Here is a 24,546-nt window from a genome sequence, read left to right as displayed (position 1 = left end):
TTACGCTAGTCTTTTTTTCAGTAACCACAGATATGCCTTTCTACCAAACTGACAACGATGTCTCTAAACTGTAGCGTCGGTCAGTGGAACTATTCAATAATCATCACAACACACCGATGGGAGATAGATAGATAGATAGATAGATAGAAAGAGAGAGAGAGAGAGAGAGAAGCGCTTATTTTGAGTCGGAAAATATCAAAATGGAGATTAATGGAGAAAAATATCAAAATATGACACGGATGACGAAGAACGTAGGACGGATCCTTTTCTTACTCTCCATCTTGATCTTTTTTTTGCTCAAAAGATGATTGATTTTCCCTAGCGAGTTTCCGGCCAGCTTACATAATCGTAATACAAGTACGATCGTATTCTCTATCTAATACATATCATAAGCATAAATGTGCGTTAGAAATTTTTAGATTTCTATCTAGCATTGAAAAGCATAGTTTTATGTTTTATTTGTTCGTACGAATTTTCATCAATTGTAATTACTGTTTCAGTAACAGAGAACATTTACTATAATATAGAGTTAGTGATTGAACAATCGATGTTCTTCATTCACTTCATCTCCCTAATTTATTCCAAGAAGAAAGATTATGATGAAAGACTCAACAAATAATATACCGTTTCGTAACAATTATTAACATGAGAAAGAAATGGAGATGAAAACAAAGAGGAACAAGGCAAGGGGAAAAAAAGAAAAAGGAAAGGATAAAGACTACGGTTCAAGAAAGCACTAAAATTTTAGTAACATACCATAACACCGATTTTGATTCATAGGCGAGCAGTCTATATATTCAGTGATGCATGCTGGGATGCTGGGGTTCTGCTGGTTCTACAGTGTAGTATCCTAGTGTTGTACTGTACCGTAGAAATAGTTGCAACAGCGCGGCGTTCTGCTCGCTGTTCATAGGCTACCGCCATTGTTTCTAGAAGTGAGCAAATTAACAAACAGACTTTTAAAATTTTAGGGTCGAACATAGTAGTGAATACTGAATTCCATTGCCAATACAAACTATTTGAAGATTAAGAATAATAAAAAGTAGCATATTCCATGTGTTACATTTTCATTTAGTTTCTCGTGTATTCGTATGAAACCAAAAAATTTCAGTGAAAAAATTTCGGAAAAGAGTTTGTGTGATGCATTTACAGGAAGAAAAATCAGTGTTTAATGTAGTTGTTTTCATTGGTGATGCTTTTGTATCAAAGTGGTACCTACGATGATAGTGCTAGTGCTAGTAAAAAGAGTGGTGTGTTGTTCTTCCATGGTAAAATTGACGAAAAACATTCCGTTAATAAAGGACCTGATCGTGTATAACGCGTCTCTTTGATGCAGATTAATTGAATTAATTATTGCGGAAGAAACAGCTAACATTAACAATCAGGAAAAATCGAGTTCCGCGTCCTACAGTAATCCCTCGTCTTCATTTTGCTCTTCTAAAAATAGTTTACATGCTGACAGAGTTCTGTAATTGTAAATTATTTAACAATATTATACTATCTTCCGCTCGAAATATTCTGAAATTTGAAGGAATTGCTTCATGTTCAACAAGATCACTTTATACTTAAATATTGAATTTCGATCATGGAATATCATTAGGTGATTTTTTTTTTAAACTGTTAGTTCTGTCTTCTTCGAATCAGCTTTGCATTTGCGATGCCAGAGATACAAAAAAGGTTAGTGTTCCTTATGACAACCCCAATTCCCAGTGACAATGAATCATGATTATCATCAGATAATCAGTCAATGAATTGTGTATTTCCGTGTGTATTCGATGAGAACGGGTTTCATCTCTCACATCGTGAAATGAATGTCGCGAGTAACGATTAAACTCATGTTGATCGGTGTGAATCGATGTTATAAACGAACAAGTTATGCAATTTGAAGATTCATATCGAAACTAAGTATAGAAAGAAAAGCAGAAATTAGAAGAAATATAAAATACGCTTGTTAATTTCGAGAGACAACAAATATAGGATATGTAATAAACAGGAGAAAAATTGGACGTTTAAGGGTTGTTGCGATGCGCAGATCCGCGCCTATCCGCGCATCCCTCGAATGATAGGGTACGAAGAGGTGCACGCTAGGTTCGCGGTAAAGGGAGAAAACACGTTGAACGAAACCGATCGGGACACGTGTACTTTGCTAAATAATGCATCTTCCTCGGGGGTTTCTTTCGTAGACGCTTTTCGCAATTCCGTCAAACTCTGTACATACGTCCTTTCGTTACCGTCGTACCTCCGTAATCGTAATGAATATTTTCTTCTGTATATTCCATCATTATGGTCTCTCGCATTTTAGAAAACGGACGATACGCTCGAATTGGTACGTGATACATAGAGCTAATTTTACGAAAATGATAAGAATAGTAGATGGCAACAACTTGAAATCGATATTCACTATCAACACTCTATGGTATTCTAATCTCAGACAATGAAATTTCGAATTGAAGTTGTATTTAGAATAGCTTAGAATTTAGATAATGGCATGAAAGAGAAAGAAAAATCGGAAATAATTCGACTATTTTGTGCGACAGCAATAGTTAATTGATAACATAAAGGATTGATAAGAATAGTTTAGATGTAAAAAATCAATTACATCTAATTATTTTTTATATTTCAGGATGCGAGAATTTTCCTTTTCATATGAGGAAAGACATCTTCACTGCTCAGCAACAATGTTAATACTGCTGATGTTATCCCTGGGTGATGTACACATTGTAAATGGTGAATATACATATGTACTCATATAATATACATATGTCATGCAATTGTTAAGTCATGTAGCGGGTCGAATGTAAAATGCACTTTACTGATTCTATTTCGTGTATAATGTATGTGACCCATTGGAGGAATGTAGAGTGATTTCCATCTTTTCCTTTTTCATCGACAATGAAAACATATATGTATTCCTTTTCATTAAGGTAACATGTAATAATGTTGGAATACTCAGCATTAAATGGTAAATTGTAGAAATCTATAATCAAACTTGTCATTGTAAGATGACGATAATTAAGAACAAGTAAGAAACAAAAACGGATAAACTATTTATCTAGTAATATTATAAAATTGTCACAGGTTCTTGCGAGTTTCCAGTTGCATGGACTGGAGAATGGTATCAATATGGGAAAATCGCACCCATTATCCTAAATACAACGGTTATAGGCGAAAGGACATGCATCGAGCGATCCGAGGACTCGTACATCGTGTAGTAAGTATTTGAAGATGGTTCTTTCCAGAATGCATAATAAAAGAACAACGACTAACCTAGAGCTTGAAGACATACTAATTCTTGCAATGACATTTCAGTGGTGACAAATGCTATTATTGTATAATTATTAACGATCGGCATGAGAATGTGATTCAATTTCGTGAAGGTTAGTCAAGGAATTTTATCTTTGTTTTGTTGCTTCCTCGCAACTTTTGTGTTTTCAAATACGTAAAACTCGTTTTGTTTCTCTTGCCAGGATGGTGCTATACGGAACAGACCACTTTGGACGAAATGTGTTCGAACATTAAGTCCGATGATACTTTGTATTCCATGTTTCGCATAAATTCCAAGCCGATACCCTGTCCTTTTAGTGGACCATCATTTACGTTTACCTATGATAAGGGTTTTGGTGAATGCGCAATGCCTATTAGCCTTGGGGAGAAATGTACTGACGAAAGTAAATTACTTCTGAAATATCAGGCTTGCCCGGATATCAAACGAAGCGAGAGTAACAGTAAGCTTAAGCAAACATTATTGTTGTCATCTATTCATTTCACGGATAAATGTTGTTTTCGTACATATATGCACATATTCTAAAACAATCAATATTGTTACGAATCTCTTGTTTTTCCATTTTAGCGGAAGAGTTACAATGTCTCGCTGTATGGAACGATGGTCGTAACAAATACCTCGTTGGAACATTAAAAGGAAGAAGTATCTCGAGTGCCGAAAAAATGTATAGGTATGCATGATTCGATAGGCTACACATTGAATTTAAAATTTAAACGTTAAACTTGTCTTTGTTTTTATCCTTTCCATGAGCAGATGTTTCCTGTACGAAGAGAAAACACATCATCAGGGAAAGGTGGCCTACTTACTCGCTCAATCAGGTGAACCAACTTGTAACGGCCTAACTACAGTTTCGGAGGGATCACCAACTATAAAGCTTACGAAAGGTATACAAAATTCCTCGATCAATTTCATTTGTCCCAATATTCATTACCTTTGAGACAGTGAGTTTACAAAGACATTGGGCTTTGGATTTGCAGTTGATAAAGAACATAATAGATGCAAATATCCTTCATGGATTACCGAACATCATGACTGGCGTTCTTTAGACGGTACTAAAGTTTATCATTTTACGAATAAAAATGCAACACTCAAAGTTAAAGTACAAAACACCGATGGGGATACGTTTCACGAAGAAAAGATTGTTTGTCATAATCTTGAAAAATTACATCCTACGGAAAATACACAAGGATATAAAGTAAAGTTGATTGCTCACGTTACTAGCGGTTGGTAAGTAACAGTTGTACGTTATATGAGTATATATTACAAATATAGAAGTAATTGTAACATATTATACATATACTACTCTTGCAGTGACATTGGCTACGTTTGCATGATATTTCATAAAAGAGATCACCACATTATAGAGTTACAGCAATCGGGTAAGTATAACTCGACGTTTTATTTCTCGAGTGTTTCGATTATCTTTTTTCATAATTTGGAACATGTAACATGTATAGATGAAAAAGCTATAATGCCAGACGAGGCGTGTTCCCTTGCAGACACATCTACAATGGCATATACCACTCTAATAAGTAAGTGATACTCCGAGTTGATCATTTTAATCGTATAATTCGTGAAACGTACTATGTATGTATATTACCATGTGATTCGTTTCGTAATTGTATAGGCTCTTCATTACGTCAGAGAAGGTGTCCTAATCCTGGACGATATGTTATCTTGGGATTTACTCCATTCAGTGTATCTAATACTTCGTTTCGTCGACAACGTCGTAGCGAGAGACACTCTTCTAGAATTACTAGAAAAAGGACTTGGCACGAGGATATTTCTGAGAAAGAATTGTACGAACAGCAACGACAACACCAACAGCAGCATCACCATCATCATCATCATCAATATGGAGGAGAACAACATCAGCAACAACAAGAACTGCAAAGAGAGGATTGTAAAAGAACCAATGTTGAAATAGGCTGTGCCTCGTCGGATCAGAATGAAATCCTTATTGGAAAAACATGCGATACGGAAGAAATAAGTAAGCATCAAATTTGTTTGTAGTACATTTCATAGTCACGCATCTTCTATGCCCCCTATTTATTTATTATTTATTATATTTATTGTTGTTGCTGTTGCAGCGTATTATTGTCATGGTAGTTGGGAAGAAAAAAATATTTGGTATACGATAGTGTCGTTAAAAACTAATCAACCTTCCCCAAGTTTTGGACAAACTTTTTGTTTTTCTATGCAATTTGACGGTAGTACAGAGAAGACGTCCGTAACCGGAAAAGCAATTAAAACTCAAGTCTCGGAACAGGAACTTTGGTTAACTAAATTGGATCGTGTCTGTAGTAGAGGCCAGATCGAAGAAGAGCGATCCTACACGCTTGTCAGTCAAGGTATTTTAACGAACAAACGTGCATCTATCGTTTTTTACTTTTACCGCTTTATCTCTTCCCTTTACGTTATTACATTATGTTATTACATTACTCTGTATAGCGTTTTATTAAGTATTTATTAAGATTAGATCAAAATCAAATAATACCCACTACTAATGCAATGTTTATGCCGTTATCATACAGCTTATAATCGTTGTAATTATTTTATTTTTATTATTGCAGGAGTTTGCGAAGACATGGAAAAGGCGTATTCTAGCTTGGCGCCACTTTTTTCCAAATCTATAATTTTATTTGTCGCAATCATGGGAAATTGTGCCGTAATATTTTTGTTAAGATGATATGCCACTTCCACGTGAAGAATTGTACTCGATGCTTTTAGAGGGATTATTTTTTTTTTCCTCTTCTCGTTCTCTTTTTTTTCTTGTGAACGTCGAGGAAAGTCGACAGGCAGAGAGCAACGGCGAATAAACTCCTCCGATTTTATATTCGCTTTTGTAAGGATCGAGGCCAAGAACGAACAGTTTAATTTAATCGACTTGATTGGACAGCGCTGGCCAACTACCATCTGTTTCTTCGTATTTCTTTCAGACTTTCATCACGTTCGATCTGCGGTCGATGACTCAGATACAATACTCTTTACTCAGAGACTCTTTACTCAGATACGATAGCTTATACTACTATGTAAGTTTCTTTTGTGTTTCTTTTCTTTTTTATTGTGCATTAGACAACATCGCACGATCTTTACTTACATTTTGTTATCCATTCTGACATAGATAAGGATGTACTTAGATTCTAGATTTTAAGTCTTATGCCCGTCCGTTTCATACAATGGTCGAGATTTCTACCCGATTACATCTATTTACATCCTGTAAATCTGTATATTTGCACTTGTATTTTTTATATAAGCATATGTTGAAGAACGAGCAAAAAGTTGGCTCATGTACTGAAAAACCGCGCATTTATTTTCGATTTAAGAGTACGAAAACAACGATACCTCGATCGTTTTTACGTAATTGAGATTTGTAAGGCACGCAGTATATTGTCAATCGACCGACTACTGTGCACCCGCAGCTTTCTTGTAAATATAAGCAGGGTATAACGAGTCAAGACCATGTTCGATTAATCGCGAACGAAATCGATGTAATCCTATAACTGCGAATTTGATTAATTTAACGCGTAACAATTACTTACGATAAGGAAATACTTTTTACCTCTTAATCTGCTACATTTTGTATATAATAATTTAAGCACTGTATAAAGACTGTTTTTAAAGGGTATAGAGTTTTCCACTTATACAATCGCGTTTAATTATCGAGCGCTAGCTTGAAAGTGATTAACTATCGTGTTCCTTTCGTTTTCGTCCATTGTGAGATCTGTATTATCGACGAAAGGGAAAAGATCACAGTGGAAGAGTGGCGTTCGATTAACACATTTCGAAATATGTACGCAAAATAGTGTCCGGTAACGAGGATTAATAACGCATCGTGAACGCCGATGCAATTGCGATCAGAATTCGTTAGAAAAATAAACTGAAATCGCATTTCTTTTTTCTTGATAACATGGTCGCATTGTGCCTAATCAAAACATTATTTCTCCTCGATTTATGACAGATTTTCTTACGACAAAATTATATATGGCTATCTATTACTCTCGTTGTATCCACGATTATTTGTTATAGTTCACATAGAAACGGAATACAATTATACTGAATTCGAGAGTAAACACACGCGTGTATGTAAGTATATACATACATGTGTGTATGTTGTGTGTTTTTATATATATGTGTATACACACGTGCGCGCGCGCGCGTACATATTGCACGTACATGTACGTACGTGTGTGTATAGATGTATACATATACGCGTATGAATAATTGAGACTGTTCCGAAATTCGTATAATTAGAATATTCGAGTACGACGATGCGCTGGTTCTAATCCGTAAGATAGACAAATTTTTAATATCAAGATAAATTCTTATTTTTATACGCATAAATCTATCGTTCCCAGCCCGATCCTCGTTCACTCCAGCATTTTTCTATTTATTTCTCCATTGAAAGATTTGTTATCCTGTTTATTTCCTCCCGAAATGGACCCATAGTTTCTTTATACTTGACCAAGTTCCTGATACGTTCCGTACTAGTTTAATAGGCGTAACCACTTTGCGGCGCGCCTTGTCCAACATTAAAATTTATTCGAACCATTTTACGATCGCATCTCAACGTGTCTCAATGATAGTTATTGACTCGATCGTACCCTTTATTACTAATGCATCTAGATAATAACAGACGAAAGAGAGTTATTGTTGTTATTGTTGTTGTTGTGGGATGAGTACTGATATCTTGTGCGAAAGTTTCATCAATCAATATTGATCAAATCGAAATCCAGATATAATTTTTATGTACACCGCAATTTAATCGTAATACTTTTACTGCCTTCTACGTGAAAAATTTAACGTGAACACACAAATGCTAGTATTCGAGATATGAAAACAAAAAGGAGAAAAAAACAAAAATACGAATGATTCAAACGATGAGAGATAACAATTCTTTACAAGGGATTTATTAACGTATGTTGTATGTATGCGTGTGCGATTTTTTACATCGTGTATGTTGATTGAATGTATGTACAAGTTGTAATGTATGTAAAAAACGAGTAAAAGAAGGTTAACGATAAGTATGTATGCTTAAGGTAGCATCGTAATATTTTATCTACCGATGTAATGTCACCGCAACAACGACGATGACGATGACCAGGACGAGGACCAGAACGACGACGACAATGACGACAAAATGACAAGGACGAGGATAATGACAAAAGACGAACATATACGAGATAGAAATACGTTAATTTTAGGATGACTTAAGCATTGCTCGTGTTACGAGCACTGAGGTTATAAAGCGAGCGTGTTTTATTGGAAATGAAACGATTGTATGATGAATGTTGTATAAACAAGATAAACGCAATTGTGACAGTATTTCAAGGCGATATCGTTCGAGATGGTCGTATGTTTGATTGTTTCTTCTCAAGCTAGAAAATCAATGAAGAGACAAAACAAAGTTAAGATCGAGAAACAATACAATGACGATTCGAAACTGTCGATTTTTCGGGCGAAAGAATGAGTAAAAAAAGATGAAGATTCAAAATTACAATGGTATTTTGTAATCCAAAATGAAGTATCGACGCTTTCGTTTCGCAAGGATTGCTGATCAAAGCCCTGACCTACAACTATTACAAGCTACACTATGTGTAATGTTTACTATTATATTTTGAATATGAGGAAATACACGTACATGTACAGAAGTTATCGTATAGAAAGATGAATGCATATTTCACCGCACATATGATGAGTACATACAAACCTGTATAAATGTACAAACGATCGTAAGTGCGTTGTTGCTGTGTAAGAAAAGTATCGTTTCGAAGAAACGGATAGAACGAACGATTGTACGTGTATGCAGTACCGTATGTGCCTTCTATATTTTATAATACTTGAAAAAATACATAATCGGCAACAGGATCCTTCAGGCTGCTTATTAAGAACAAATAAAATATGAGAAAAAAAGAAAATCACAAAATGCAGGTATTTAAAAAAGTTTGTCAAAGATCGAACGTTTTCTTCGTAGCTGTAGGAATATTTTCAATGTCGTCGATAATGTACGGCGATAGAAACGAAGAAAGATTTTCTTTTCTGTATTGGATCGTTACTCTTGGTTCACTTTCTACTTTGATTTTTTCTATTTGTTTTTACATGCGAAAAGTAACGCACGAATAAAATGTACGCGAATATACGCGGAAGCCTTGGATCGATAGATGCGGTTGGTGTTTTGACAAAGCGGTCGATCAACTCGCGTGCGCTTCGGGTAAACTTGAGGGCGTGTGTGTAAATCGCGTTAAATCGTTCAGCTACAAAGACCACGCGAGTATCATCGATTTGCAGATTGCTAACGCGTACGTTTTCCTTCCCTCTCTTCCTCTCTCTAATTCTTTTCTTTTTTGTTGCTATCTCACGAAAAGAAGCATATTTCGTTTAGTGTTGTCGACTGTTGTTCTTTTCCAATACTTGCAAGCACGTATCCCGTGCGAAAGAAATACGAAAGATGCAAAGTGGAAAAGTAGAACGGTGGAAGATAAAATGTGGGGCAAAGGTGACTGAGGTGAACGGCACTAGCTCGTAACACGCAGAAAATGGTCGCGCATCTGCGCAGATGTACAGATTTATGAGGTTCAATAATTTGTCAGGAATATGGCAATACTTTGTTCGATAGAAGTTGCTCGATATAGCGTGCATATCTCATTAAGGTTAGGAGATCGGATTGACATTAATGAATAGAACCTTTAAATTTACCTTGCTCTCTTTCCGATACTTTCATTCATAGAATTTTCATGTACGATATAGTTAAAACGAAATGATTCAATCGTTTACTATTATTCGTTCGTTTTATTATTTCCTCCGCTTTGTTCAGAAATGAGCTGCGTAAGTATGTTCGATCGATTAATCGAAAAGGCTTTCTAGTCGACTCGAACCGACGATCTTTTCTCATCTCTGGTCTCCCATCGCGTAACGATATTAATATCGATATTTGTAAAAGCTGTACATCCTTTGATCTCCCTGTTTCAAGAGTGATTTGTTCCACGCGTTTGCTTGAAATGGGACGATCGTCGTTGTGTTGGACCTGTTGGGTTAATATCTTTAAAAGTATAGATTTTTGGCCATCTGGAAATATAGATTCTTTCGATTGATTTGAATTGCTGCATTTAATATTGTTACTAGAGGAAAATATGAAGCAAAAATATAAACTGTACAGACAAGAATAGAGGTGAAATAAAGAATGAGAGAATGTAAAATGCAAATTGTTGAAAAGGTCGAATGAAAATGCACAACAAATGCGATTAAAGAAAAAATGGATAGATTAATACATGTTGCAATGGTAGGAAAAGATAGTATAGGAAGGGAAGAAGAGAAAGAAAAGAGCGAGTGGGGAGTTGGTGCAGATCGGGTGCGACGGTGCTGCTAGTTTAGCAGTTTTCACCCTCTGGAGTAAAAGCGCAAGCGCTAATGTCCTTTCCCGAAGCTCGGTACTACACGCCAGTAATCCGTGGAATGCCAAGGTAGAAGGAGCTATTTTTTCGAAGAGACGCAGCAGGTATTACTGTAAACTTTTCTTGCTATTTTTGATTAGGCGAATTATAGACATATATATGTAATAAATAGACAACGTTATTATCGTATTTTGCTCGATCCATTAGGTGCAGGTTACCTCTTGCACACTCGATCCGCATCTCTTGCTTTCTTTGCACATTTTCTTTTGCACGCAGTATGTTGTTGTTGATCGTTTTCACGGTTAATTATTGGCCTGTTTGCTGTTGAAATTTTGTCCCAGTTACTATATCACTGGCTCCCTTTCCTCGTTCATACACGTACAATCGTGTATTGGTTGTGGCAAATGAGAAGTTGCTTTTCAATCCAATGTGTCTGGATTTTAGTTAAATTTCGTCAAGATCCAAATTTCATAGATCTACGATGTGCGTAAGTTTGCATCCCGTATCGAGAGATACAATTCTGCGTGATCACATAAAACAGAGTGAACTATTCCAGTGATCGAACGAACAAACGGACAAATTAAAGATAGGGATGCAAACGAACTCTGGATCGTGAATAAACTGTTCTATCGTTGTCCAGAAATTGCGAATATATGTATAGAGCATAGAATGCAAGAACGATGGCGTTATAATAGGTATGCATATCTCGCTGGAAATCTAACAATTAAATTGCAACCGACGATACATATTTCCTCTCTCGGTTGTCTCAAATCATCGATAATCGTTGACCCATGTAATTTTCTTGGTCTTTATCGCTGACAAACACTCTCAGACCCTCCCTCTCCCTCTCTCTCTCTCTCTCTCTCTCTCTCATTGTCTCCCCCCTTCCTTGATTATAAAGTGAGTAAGAGTCAACGATCATTCTAGCAGCTCGATATCGATTTGGTCAATGATCGATAAAACAACAAACAGATTTAGTTTCGTTATCGATCCGAAAACATTATCTATCTGGTTGGATATGTAGACCTAAGCTAGCTAGGTTGTGAAAGAGAAGTAAAGCCGTTGAATCAGATGACAATTGGCGTCCAATCGAAAAGGATGTTTTCATTCACAAAACGATTCGTTTCGCGCCATTTCTACGTGCACTTTTCTCGTACGCTCGATGAATTTGACATCGCGTTGATCGATCACGTGGCAGGATTTTCAAATACCGATGCTATTACGAGCGGCATTCGAATGATCATATCGTTTCGCGTTACAGAGACGCAGCTCCGAATAGCTTAAGAATCGATGGTCGATCGAAGAAAGGAGATTGCCGTTGAAAGCAAGAACAGAGACGAAGATCGAACAGGATGAAGACGTGGCGCGTCCAAGTATCGACTTCGTATGGACCAACCAGTTACATGGAACGATCGAAGCAAAACTCGCTTAGATCGGTTTAATGTTTTTGCAGATAATACAAATGTCGATTTCCGTATCGCATTCTTTTGAGGATCTGGGCTAGGAGAGAAAGCGAAATAAGATTTTGTGTCATAACGGTCATAAACGTATTGTGATCCGTTTGACTTTCCTCCTCACCGATACTCGACTCGGTTTGTTGGATGAATAGAATAGAAGAGAAAAGTAGGGAATAAAGGAAAAGGAAGCGCCGGGAAATAAGTATCGAAATAAGGCGAACGGGCGGAAAGACGGACGTATAATAGGACAGAAAAAGTGATTAAGAGAAAGTACTGAAGGAGTGAAGAAGAAAACCGTTGGCGGAGAGGTGAGAAAAGTGGGCGGCATTACCAAGATCAAATAAAAGAGCCTCGTGACGGAGGGGCTTCGTACGGCCCTGGCGCGACTGCGGCACTGCACCCCCACAGGGGGTTCTCTGCCAAATACACCGAATCCGCCTTCCACCCCGGAACATAGAAATCACGTGAGTATTGAAAATTGGCAAAATAACGTAAAGAAAGAGAAAAAGAAAATGTGATTGATGTGTTTGATACGATAGGAGGATAGGAGTGTATGGATGGAATGAACGTGCGCGCGCGCGTGTGTGAGCAAGAGAGAGTGGAGACGGAAAAGAAAGAGAAACTGTGAGAGCGATCATCAGTTGGCGTGGTGAATGTTTGATGAAAACAGGGATGTCTGGTGGATGGTCGCGGGTCGAACCGTAAAAACGGTGGCAGCTCAAGGGGTAGCGATGGGACCGATTCGGCAACAGCCGAGTCACAGCAGCAGTCGCAGTCGCAGTCGCAGTCGCAGCCGCAGTCGCAGTCACAATCACAGTCGCAGTCGCAGTCGCAAACATCGCGTGTTTCTAATACCAGCGCACATCGTCACAATGGAACGGATAATTCGCGCGAAACCGATTTGTTGTCTCACGCTGCCTCCGCGTTACGAAGACTGCACTTTAAATCCGCAGGCGGAAGTCGCAGTTGTCGCACCGTTCCAAAAGTGGTCGTTATGGGTTCGAGCACCGCTTCCGAGACAACAATCAACACTAGCACCGACAGCGCCAACACGATGCTCACCATGGTAAGGTCATCGTGGGTGTACGGGTTAACCGTGTTAACGCGTATGCGAATGTGCGCGTGGAAGAGGACGAGAAGTTCGAGCGAAAAATGAGTATTTAATCGTAGGTGACGACAACGGACGGAGAGCAACCGGACGACAGTTTCGATTTGATGGATATTCCATCGGAGATGTCACCACCGGCTACTACATCGTCGACCGGTGGTCAGTCACCGGAGCCGATTCTATCGGCTGTAGCTGTAATCTCCTCACCGCTGCCAGTCCACGCTTCGACCTCTTGTCCGATCGAATATTCGACCTCGGACGAGAAGGGACTTAAAACTGGCGCGACTTTGAGATCAGAACTTCCAATCGATTGTTTGGATATTCGAACATCTAGTGTTTCGAATCTTCTCGATGAGACGGAGATTCCTTCGGTCGATGCAACGCCTATTATCATCCACGGTACCGTCAACGAGGTCGGTAAGGTTTCCGTCTCCGGAAGAACCCCGCCTCTTCCAGATCTCCGAGCGACCGATTTTTTCAGGTTTCTATACCAATTTTTTATCCATTCTCGTTTTCCTCGTACCAATTACGTCACTCGACTTTACTCTTATTTTGCTTGTCCTTCCACACATATACACACGCGCTCGCATACATACATACATACACACACACACATATACAGCACACCAGTAAGGGGTTCGATGGATGCTGGTCAACCAGACCCGGATGGTCTAAATCCGTTGCTAACCTTGCTTGTTGGAAGATCCCGTGGCGAAGATGGGAATCGGGAGAATCGAATAGTAAACAACATCGGTGAGAAGAAATACGGGGAGGGAAAACCGAATGTGAATGTTACGACGAACCCTCTGGACATATCGTTGATAGGAACTTGCACCGATCAAAGTAACAACGATCAGTCGTCCGATGGTCCTGGTAGAACAACCAGTGCCACGAGCAAACCTCGAGGAAAACCCGCCGGTAAGTCGAAATGATGAATTCGACGTTAATATTTAATTAGTATTTAACCGTTTCCCATATTTCTAATTAATCTCGTGTTTCGTTGATGTATTTAACGATAAATAGGTGGATAATTTATGCCGATTCGTTTATGTCGATCGTTGTAAAATGCGGAAAACATAAGAAACTGCTCGCGAGCAAACAAGTAGAAATAGAAAATAATCGAAAGACGAAAGAGCGAACGAAACATCTAGAGACAGGTTTTAAAGCTGTTCTCGTTAAGAATATCAATTGTGTTGTTTTCTTTCAGAATCGCATCCCCTCGTTTCAACCATTCATTCATGGGTCAGGCTCTTTTTCCCGTTTTGCGCAATAGGTATAAAGTTGATTATGACCGAGTTGTGCTTCGAGACTCTTTATTTTCGAAACTGAGAAATCACCGAACCGACTTTACGCATATACCATGTGTAAACTCGTTAAAAAACCGAGTACATAATTGATTCGTTCAAGTCGAAGTCGAGAGCGGCTTGAGCAGGACGATCATGGCACGATAGTCGCCGATCGTCAACGGTTGGTGGTGCCTCGGGTTCGCGCTGATCTTGTCCACCAAACGAATTTCACGGTTCCTTCGTTTCCGCCTCTTTTCCTATACCGTTATAGGATCCAAATATGAGCAGTACTAGTATTCTCATGTTTTGATTTAATTATATTTTATTCGCCACATCTCCTTGACATTTCGATTCTGTGTTTGCTTCCTAACTCTCATTTTCTGTTTTTCTCTCTTTTTGCTCCTTCTTCGTCTCCTCCTTTCCCCCCTCCTCTCTCCTCGATCAAAAATGATTGAAACGAGCATACATGTATGTATATTGTACATATTTCGTTCGTGTTCGACAAAAGTATTTGCGTGTATTCGACATTTCGTTTAGTAACGGTTGGTATTGCTTGGTCGCGGCACGCTTTTCACGACTAGATTTCATAAAGGAACAACTTAATTTCACGAGAATCAACGTTGATCGACGATAATTGATGTAAAAAGCGGAACGGAGTACTACGATGGCGAACGTTCGAGGGAATGTTTCGAGGAGAGAAGAATCGTCGCTCATTAACATCACACACAGTTTCATTGCATTGCTCTGTATCTTTCGAAGCTTGAAAAGATGTAGTATGCTACGATATCCAAAAGCGCATGTATTGTCGACTTTGCCGGTTAGCTACTATAACTATAAATAGGTAATAACGCCTCGATCGCCATACTGCAAGTGTCGTCGAATTGCCGCCCTGGATCGCGAAAATCTCCATTCGCATTCTCTTTTTAGTGCTCGATCTCTTTTCTTTTTACCTCTGCCGAAATATTGTCTTCCTTCCGTTATCGTGCTCTCCATTTTGATCTCGCGTTACTTTAACGTCGTCATTTCTTTCTTTTCTTTTCTGTTCACGTTTTCTCTCGTTTTCGTGAATCGATATCTTCAACGCGCGCGCGCGCGCGCGCGTGTGTGTGTGTGTAGTATTTCCGCCTATCAATCTGTCTATTCGTTCCTCCGTCTGTCTGTCTGTCTCTGTGTAGCAGTCAATTCATAACGTCGGTGTCTAAAGATACAACGAGTTTCCGAAATATCGACGACGAAACGAAGAGAAAAATGAACGCAGACAAAGACAAAAGAAATCGAGGAACAAATATTGTATATATGCGCAGAATACGGCAGCATAGTCGTCGATGATTGGAAAGACATTCCTTGGTGTAGTTTTAAAAATCATGTTACTATGTGTATGTGTAGATACACGCGATATTCAATGTTCCATGGCGAATTGTGGGCGGCAATTCTGCTTGAAAGACGCACGCGTATGTGTTTCACGCGTAAGCTTAACACCTTGAAAAAAGACTCTCCCGGCATCGCACGTTTCTTGGTCGCGAATAATCTGTTTACGCGAAACCACCGTAAAGATGTAGCGGTGAAAATCGAAGTAGACGAGAAAGTACTTAGATCCGATATCGAGGACCGACGAACGGAAACGGAAACAGAAAGGAAGGAAAGTAAAACAGGTGACGATGGTGATGGTGAAAATGAAGGTGAAAGTGAAAGAGGAGATGGAGGTGGAAGAAGAATATATATAGAGGAGAAGGAGGAGGAGGAGATGGAAGAAAAGGCAGGAAGCGTGGAACGTTGAAAAAGGGCAAGATGAATTCCGTGTTCGTTCGTACGATCGGCTCCTCTCGGCCGGTGAATCGCGTATGAAAATACAAAAACGAGAAAAGGGAAAGACGAGGACGAAGATGGGGGGCGCGGACAGAGTTGGGATGGGAATATGTATACAGCGTTGTGAAACAACTGCGAAAAGGCGATAAGAAAGAAAGGAAAGACAGGTGATGCAAAATGAAATGTAACAGACGAGGAAATGCTCGATATTCGGTGCTCGGAGATCTTTTTATAAGTACCAATGTAAACTGCAGTCAGGATCGAGGAACGAGGATAACGGATGTTTACTTTGTAATGCCGAAAAGGAGGCAACGCGAGTGGAAATAAGAGATCGACGCAAGCGGCAACAATCGTGGTGCAACAACCGTCGCTGTCATTGGATGGATCAGCCGGAGCTGCAACAATATTGCTGCACCCAGAGTTGGACGTTAGACGTCGAGAGGAAAATATGAGACAATTGTTGGATGTGGCCAATACCTTGACCTTGCAAGAAATACACGACTTTGAGATGAGGTTCGCTTATTATTCTTATTGGACGCTGTTACACGCGTGCATTATCATTTTACTCTATTATTCGTTAGACGTAAAACACAACAATGGTTAGGTATTTTCGACAAGTATGAAACAACCGATCTTTCTCTTCGTGGAATGTTTCAGGTACGGTAGTCCGCACCACAGTCGGTCTCAGTCGGTTAAGACTCCCGGAAGTCGTTCATCGGGCAGACCAAACTATCTGTGTCTTCCACAGCAGAGATCAAGAGTCGCGAGCATGCCAAATACCGGCGTTGAAGAAGAGTATTATAGACTTCGACATTTCAGTATAACTGGTAAAGGAGTTGTAAATCGAGGAGACTCGTTGAAAAGTCGGAGATCTCGATCAAACAATAGCGTCGCTTCGAGTAACTCGAGGTGAGATTCCCCTATTTCCAATCCCTTTGTTTTTTCGTTTCTCGACAGGAATAAGCCGGTTATTGCATTAAGCAACAAACTCAAGCGAAATGAGAAAAAATGAGAAAACGAGTGAACGGACCGACGACAATCGGAAGACAGAAGGAGAAGCAGTAGTAGTAGTAATAGTAGTAGTAGAAGTAGTAGTAGTTGTTGTTGCTGTTGTTGTTGTTGTTGTAGGAGGAGGGGAGAAACAAGAAGGAGAAGAAGAAGGTGAAAAAGGAAGAGGAGAAGAAGAAGAAGAAGCAAAAGAAGAGGGCGAAGAGAAAGTGAAAAACGACGACTTTATAGTATAAAGTTCCACACAGCGATTCTACTCTAAATCGAACGCGTGAGTTTACGTGTAGCATTGAGCGTTTGAGCGACGTAGACGCACGTGTTGGACCTTAGAGTAGAATTTCAATGCTGCGCGCAAAGTGTATCACACAAAGACAAACACTTGCATCGCTTCCGATTGTCATCGATTTTTCTAAAATAGACTATTCCGAGCAAAAACGAAGTTGTCGTTAAACAAATACCGGACAGATGACATAATCGATATAAATTACAAGTTACGAATTTCTTTCTTTCCCTATATCACGTGTATGTAAATATCGATTATATACTTGTTTTTTCTCTGTTTTCTTTCCGCCCTTTTATCGGTTTCTACCATGGCGTGACTACCAACGTGATTTGGCGATGCAGCACGGAACATTTAACAGCTTCGTATCCTGGATCGGCAAGAAATTCTGCAGCGGGATCGTTGGCGAGTTCCCGCGAAAGCAGCGCGTCTCAGGGACCAACACCGTATCGCGTTCTAATGCTAGGAGCTCCAGCCGTAGGAAAAAGTTCGCTGGTTTCTCAGTTTATGACGTCGGAATATCTTCATGCGTACGATACATCGATTGGTAAGTACTAAATATTAATTATTAATTAATATTATTATATATTATATATAATATTATATTATAATATATATTAATTATCAGTATTACTTTTACACTGTCCGGTTTGCCTCGAAGCTATTGCACGATATCAAGCCCGATTTGTTTCTTCTTTTTCTTCCTACCTTTTTTCCGTTCCTCTCTTTCCAATCTATCGTCTCTGACTTTTTGTTCCTTCTGCCCTCACGATGCCGTGATAAAACACTATGCTCCCGTCGTTTCTTTACAGACGATGAATCGGGAGAGAAAACCGTCAGCGTTCTTCTAGCTGGAGAAGAATCCGAACTGACTTTTATCGATCACTCTAGCACTGAGATGACGGTACGTTGCGAATTATACGTGTATGCATGCCCATTGTATTGCTGTGTTAACGTACGTAATCGAAAGTGAGGAAAATTTTTTATAGAATTTACCCACGTTTGCTTATTATTAGATGAATTATCGGTTTACCAAGCGTGAACGATATGTCGCCACCGAGCTATGAAATGTACGACATACGCAGATCGGGAATCAGAATCTGAATCGAGAATCTCGAGAATAGATGGAATGGATTAATAAAGGGAGAGAGAAAAGGAAAGAATGTGCGAGCAAGCGGGAACGTGAGAAGGAATAGGGTGCGCGGTCGAACGCGCACATGTGGTTAGCAGTAAGCATGTTAGTGTAAAACTCGGTGTGCCATCCTGAAGAGCGATTGACGATCATCGAGCCGTAACTATCGGTCAACCGTAAAACGGTCCAGCGATCGATCGAACCGTCTAACCGCGATATCTTATATATATATATATATATGATTCATATATATATATATATATATACATATATAAGATTCAACAATATATATATGTGTATATATATATATGTACACATATGGCGAGTTGAAAATCATAATGGTGTACGTAAGTCGGTTATTTTTCATAAAACGTTATTTGCGTCCATTACCGTGAAAGATTCGGTAAAAAATCTTATTAATGTTATGATAACGTAAGATCGGTCGGTAAAGAGTGGGGAATAATACTTTGAAAAATTGACAAAGCAGCGAAAGTACTGGAGTTAAAAACATATTCGACTTAGCGGTACCACAAATCGGTTCGACTCGCCGACCGATACTATTTGATACGACATATTCGTTCTTGTCGACAACGAGTGATTTCTTTTTGCAGCCGGAAACCTGCATCACTACGTACGAACCACATGCTTATTGCGTCGTCTATTCAACGACCGATCGGGCTTCGGTACGCGTGGCGGAAGAAGTTTTGCAAACACTTTGGCGCAGCGACTACGTGTCGGCTCGAGCGGTGATCCTTGTTGGAAACAAAGTCGACCTCGTTCGCAGTCGATTAGTCTCGACCGAAGGTAAGAAGGCGTGTAACTTACCCGACCGTTTCGCAATAGGTCCTTTCATTGTTTCGTATCATTTAGCTAGCTCGTTGATACCTAAGCTATCATTAGATCCCTCCGAAAATTCAAGTATGGGAGATCACCGGAAGATATACAGTATACAATACATACATACAGCATCGATTATCGTTGCCGAACACACAGACGCGGAATCGCCATACCAATATACCTCCATTCCTCCCTTGATTTTTCTTTCTATTCTATTCTATTCTATTCTATCCTATCCTATCCTATTCTATTCTATTCTATCCATTTTATATATTCTATTCTATTCTATTTTATTCTATTTTCATCTTTTTGATGGATACAATTCTATTTCTATGTTGTAGAGGGGAAATCTATGGCTACATCTTACGACTGTAAATTTATCGAAACATCGGTCGGAATCAATCATAATGTCGACGAACTTCTCGTTGGCTTGCTTACGCAAATTCGACTGAAGCTCGAGAACCCTGAAAGAACAAGGGACCTATTTCGGAAGAGATCGCGAAAGAATCGTAGCAAATCACCTTTAGGATCTTGTTCTGAAAATAATTCACCGAAAAAATATCGCGGTAGTCGTACAAGTACCAGTTTAAAGGTACGAAATTTATTAGGTAAGGTATGGGCAAGAGATAGCAAGTCCAAGAGTTGTGAAAATTTACATGTTCTTTAATCGTTTGGACGAAGAAATGCGACACGACATTCTATTCCTACTCGATCAGAACGTCACTAAAGTTGCTTTCAATCTGCAATTTCTTCGTTTTTTACCTTGGTTTCTTCTCTTCTCATTTCTCTATCGTTCTCTTCTTCCTGATAGTTGTTTTTATCCCTTTTGCCTTCATTCATTATTTTTCGATCTTTATTCCATTTTTCTACGTAACTTCTCGAGCTTCGATTGCTTTGGATTTCGCATCGCGGGGACCAGCATTCATCAGACCACTAGTCAATTCTCTCGTTGTTTCCTATTTTACTCTAATCGTATTGGTGTTGTAAGTTTTAATGGAATCGGTTTATTGGATAAAATACGGTCCATCTAAATACATACACGATCGAATAGCTTGAAAAGCGTTTATAAAGACGTTTTTGCGAAACTTTAACTACGTTTCGACAGTGGAGTGCGTGTCAAGGAGTCACGAATAGATCGAAACCTCGAGTATAAAATAATTCGAACGAGTTTTCTCGGTTTTTCTCTAATTCCTCTCTGAAACCAACTGTTTCAATCTCGAAATTATAAAAAGCCGAAAGCATTGTGTGTCACTTACATATTTCGAGCTCTTTATTTTAGCTTGTTCACCTCTTCTCTCTCAAACTCTTCCTCCTACATCAGTCTTTTTTTGTTGTGGTGCAATCAGTTTTATCGATCTCTTTACTCTTCGCGTGTTTGATATACATATGTATATATTACTCCCGTTCTACGATCCAAACGCGAAAAAGTGAACCAATGTTCTTATGTTTTTCAAGCTCGCACGATCGATGCACAGCCATAATCACATTAGGATTATTTTCTTCAAATTTCTCTACATACCAGGAGTAAAAACACCATTTACATTATATATCTCTACATTAATATCAAATCGACAATATACATATATATGTATGTAAGCAGTTACTTCGTCTTTCGCAATTCCACAACTTTCCTACATTGGGTTTCGTCGTTACGTTAGTTGTCACGCAAATGTTGATTGAATGGTTGATTGGTTGAACGCAATCGTGAACAAACAGTACAAAAGTTTGTCGCCTTACTTCGTTCGTCACTTAAATGATACAGAGAATAAGATAGAGAAGGAGCGAGGGAAAAAATAAGAGCCGGAAGAAAAATGATAAAACTAAAAAATGGAAAAATAAAAGGTACACGTGCCGATTTTTTATCTCGCAAACCAACGTTGAATTATGTTTCTTATTAATCTGTTACGATATATTATGAAAATTTATAGAATAACAAACGCGTTTTTTCTTGTTTGTTAATCGCGAAGCGAAAAAATTGTAACGAATCGAGTTGTATCGCTCGAGCAAACAGATTAGTTTGCGTTTAAGTACATACGAAGAGAAAGAAGGATTTACTTAATAGAAAAGAGACAGGGAAACATAAAAAGGGGAAAAAAGGCAAAATCACACATTTAGAGTACGATAAGTGCATAAATACAAGTTCACATGTGAGATTTTGTTCGTTTACGAGATTTTGCAGATATGACGGATTTTTGGAAGACTGTCCGGTAAATTGTATTACTCTTTAAGTATACAACCAATTTTACCTTAGTCTGTATCGTTACCTTATAATAACCTCCCGTCCATCGACTAGAAAGAAATTTCTACGAGCCATGGCAATCGTTTAAATCGCCATTACTGCATGGAATCGTAACGAACGTATCGGACATTTCGAGTACACGAATGACCATAAATTAGTCGTTAAGAACCGCGCTACTTGTTTCCGCGAAAAGTTTCCATTACTTTTCGTGCCGAAACGAACTGTAATTGTACCGTGCTGTACCGCGCCGTACCATGCCGTGCATCGTACCAAATTTTAACTTTTAACCTTTCAAAGCGCATGTGCGAGACTGATTTTCATTCGATTTCGAATATCGAACGATACCGCTGACGAACGGGCGTTTCGTTTCCTTGAGAAAATTGTTTGCGAAATAAACTACATGTTCCGATAAGAACAAACGTCGTCGATGCGCGCATGCTCTTTTACTTGTACTTTTTTCTCTTTTTCGAGAAAAGATCGTCCTCTGCTCTTCGCTAGGCCGTATTAACGACGAGAGCAGCGACGTTAAACGACAAGGACATGCAAAAGGAAATTGAGAATGAGAGGGCAAACTGTAATCGAAAGGACCAATTTGATAAGAAATAAGATGTGCAAAGAAAAATAAAAAGAAAACATTATGACTTTCATGAGTAGACTACGATGGGATGAGAATGGGGATGATGGGGAGCGTGCGAGCGAGAGAGAGAGAGAGAGAGAAAGAGAGAGAGCGAGCGAGAGAGAGAAGGGGTAGAAAATGAGGGATTTAGAGAGGGAAGAGTACGATGTTCGCTGATGATTATCCGTCCATCAATGTACACCTTGAAAAAGATATCCTTCGCAAACGACCATGCCGATTTTAATCAAGAGCTGATCGATGTTGACGAGCTTTGTTTGAAGGACCCACACGAACACCGTCTCTTGGAATGTGAGGTGGTGAATCGGTCGCACTGCCCTCTCGATGTGGAGAAAATCTCGAGGAAGACGCAAGCGGACAAATGATATATGTACAATGTACATATAATACGTCTCGATTTTGACGGACACAACACGTGTCGCTTGTTGAATATGTACGTATGTATGTATGTATGTATGTATGTATGTATGTATGTATGTATGTATGTATGTATGCATGTATGTATGTATGTATGTATGCATGCATGATGTGTGTTTGTTGTGCGTGTGTACGCGCGCACGAGCGCGTGTTGTGTGTATGCATTTATGTATTTATGTATGCATATATGTGTGTTTGTTGTGTGTGTGTGCGCGCGCACGAGCGCGTGTTGTGTGTATGCATTTATGTATTTATGTATGCATATATGTGTGTTTGTTGTGTATGTGTGCGCGCGCACGAGCGCGTGTTGTGTGTATGCATTTATGTATTTATGTATGCACGTATGTGTGTTTGTTGTGCGTGTGTGCGCGCGCACGAGCGCGTGTTGTGTGCATACATTTATGTATATTTATGTATGCACGTATGTATGTATGTACGTATGTATATATGTATCTGTGTATGTATGTACGTATGCATATATGTATGTGTATATGTATGAATATACGTATGTACGTATGTACATATTTATGTGCGTATGTATGTATATACGTATGTGCGCATTTATGTATGTATGTATGTACGTATGTATATACGAATGTAATATGTATGTATATGCGATCGAATGCACCGACGAATACCCACATTTTGCGGACCAGAGCCTACCGATTAGGCAATTTCTTCGATCGATGTTATATTATATCCTTGTACCTGTATGCGTAGTAAAGCCGCGCTGATTTTATTGTCTTTTCTTGTTATTAGCGTATCAAACAACGTTGTTAGTATATTGACCGTTGCTATCGAGAATACGATTTTCTAGTGTATGGAAGATCGAGATACAACGAGAAATAGATTCAGATCGAATTTGCGATTCGACGCTAATCTTTACGCTACATGATGTCATGCCGGTGATAGCGATGACAATGACTATGACAACAGAGACGCTGACGACGATCGTTTCGATAATATATTACAAACATTTTTATTTCTATTTATATTTCTATGTCTGTACGTACGTCCAATATATCTGAAATAAGTTATCGTTTCATCCTTGTGTATGTATTTTAAAATCATAGAAATTGATTGTTCAGCGAATTATTATGCTGATGCGTTGATAATAATTCTCGTTTTTTCTTCATACATATGCATGTATATATAGGAACTACAAAATCTCTTGAAAGAAAATACTTCCTGAAGCATCGTGTGATCGCCAATTTAAGCACCCGATAAAAACCAAAGCCATTGTTTTCCAAAATTCCATTTCATCGTATACTAGTGATGAAATATTAATAATGTCCGAGAAAAAAATGCGACACGTAGATGATACGGAATGCATGTAAATCGATAAAATAAAGATATAGCATTTTCTCATTCATCTAATTCGTTTACTACGAGTTGCACATGTTTCTTTTCATAAAAATTTATCTTTTCGTATATTTTTCATGCGCATCCACTAGCATCGCGTGAATACACGTTGGAGTATATACGCATGTATTTCATTTTATACAATGTTACATATAAGCCTCCTTACATAAATTCACAATGAAATTTCATTTCTTAAAAGGAAACTGTTTTTAAGTTGTTTGCTTTTTTATACATGTAATGTACATATAAGCACGACATAATGGGAAGACGAAAAAAAGAGGAAGAAAAGGAAAGGAATCGGAATTT

The 24,546-nt window shown here is 38.7% G+C and overlaps 2 protein-coding genes across 6 annotated transcripts; both read left to right on the top strand.

The window, feature by feature from the left end:
• Positions 1–820: 820 nt before the first annotated feature.
• On the top strand, positions 821–8,934 carry LOC117161629 (uncharacterized). Of its 3 annotated transcripts, none has more exons than XM_033343300.2 (13): positions 821–1,677; positions 2,624–2,727; positions 3,079–3,211; positions 3,310–3,377; positions 3,468–3,725; positions 3,851–3,953; positions 4,037–4,167; positions 4,261–4,510; positions 4,595–4,662; positions 4,741–4,815; positions 4,911–5,273; positions 5,374–5,634; positions 5,857–8,934. In XM_033343300.2, exons 1-13 carry the CDS (start codon positions 1,658–1,660, stop codon positions 5,970–5,972), a joined length of 1,950 nt encoding a protein of 649 aa, XP_033199191.1. In that variant the 5' UTR covers positions 821–1,657; the 3' UTR covers positions 5,973–8,934. The 3 variants fall into 3 exon arrangements, with proteins under 3 accessions (XP_033199191.1, XP_033199192.1, XP_033199190.1); XM_033343301.2 differs by having other exon boundaries at positions 833–935; XM_033343299.2 differs by lacking the exon at positions 821–1,677 and adding an exon at positions 1,735–2,326.
• A 133-nt stretch (positions 8,935–9,067) lies between these two features.
• Positions 9,068–24,250, top strand: LOC117161627 (uncharacterized). 3 transcript variants are annotated; one of them, XM_033343296.2, is made up of 12 exons: positions 9,068–10,778; positions 11,936–12,595; positions 13,085–13,197; positions 13,302–13,720; positions 13,862–14,157; positions 14,447–14,512; positions 16,637–16,844; positions 16,989–17,240; positions 17,964–18,166; positions 18,432–18,523; positions 19,363–19,555; positions 19,930–24,250. In XM_033343296.2, the coding sequence occupies exons 3-12, from the start codon at positions 13,126–13,128 to the stop codon at positions 20,253–20,255; spliced, it is 2,127 nt and encodes a 708-aa protein (XP_033199187.1). In that variant the 5' UTR covers positions 9,068–10,778; positions 11,936–12,595; positions 13,085–13,125; the 3' UTR covers positions 20,256–24,250. The 3 variants fall into 3 exon arrangements, with proteins under 3 accessions (XP_033199187.1, XP_033199182.1, XP_033199189.1); XM_033343291.2 differs by having other exon boundaries at positions 12,802–13,197; XM_033343298.2 differs by lacking the exon at positions 14,447–14,512 and having other exon boundaries at positions 12,802–13,197.
• Positions 24,251–24,546: the final 296 nt, after the last annotated feature.

This window comes from Bombus vancouverensis, chromosome 7 (assembly GCF_051014615.1).
Source record: "Bombus vancouverensis nearcticus chromosome 7, iyBomVanc1_principal, whole genome shotgun sequence".
Lineage (NCBI taxonomy): Eukaryota > Metazoa > Arthropoda > Insecta > Hymenoptera > Apidae > Bombus > Bombus vancouverensis.
This window is presented reverse-complemented; position numbering and strand designations above follow the sequence as displayed.

Excerpts from the sequence above, each read along its gene's own strand:
- LOC117161629 (XM_033343299.2), top strand. The coding sequence starts at position 2,253 with ATGAATATTTTCTTCTGTATATTCCATCATTATGGTCTCTCGCATTTT. Across the intron at positions 4,663-4,740 it reads TATAGAGTTACAGCAATCGG|ATGAAAAAGCTATAATGCCA; the intron begins GTAAGTATAACT and ends TAACATGTATAG. Across the intron at positions 4,816-4,910 it reads GGCATATACCACTCTAATAA|GCTCTTCATTACGTCAGAGA; the intron begins GTAAGTGATACT and ends GTAATTGTATAG.
- LOC117161627 (XM_033343296.2), top strand. The coding sequence starts at position 13,126 with ATGGGTTCGAGCACCGCTTCCGAGACAACAATCAACACTAGCACCGAC. Across the intron at positions 13,721-13,861 it reads CGAGCGACCGATTTTTTCAG|CACACCAGTAAGGGGTTCGA; the intron begins GTTTCTATACCA and ends ACACATATACAG. Across the intron at positions 18,167-18,431 it reads TGCGTACGATACATCGATTG|ACGATGAATCGGGAGAGAAA; the intron begins GTAAGTACTAAA and ends GTTTCTTTACAG.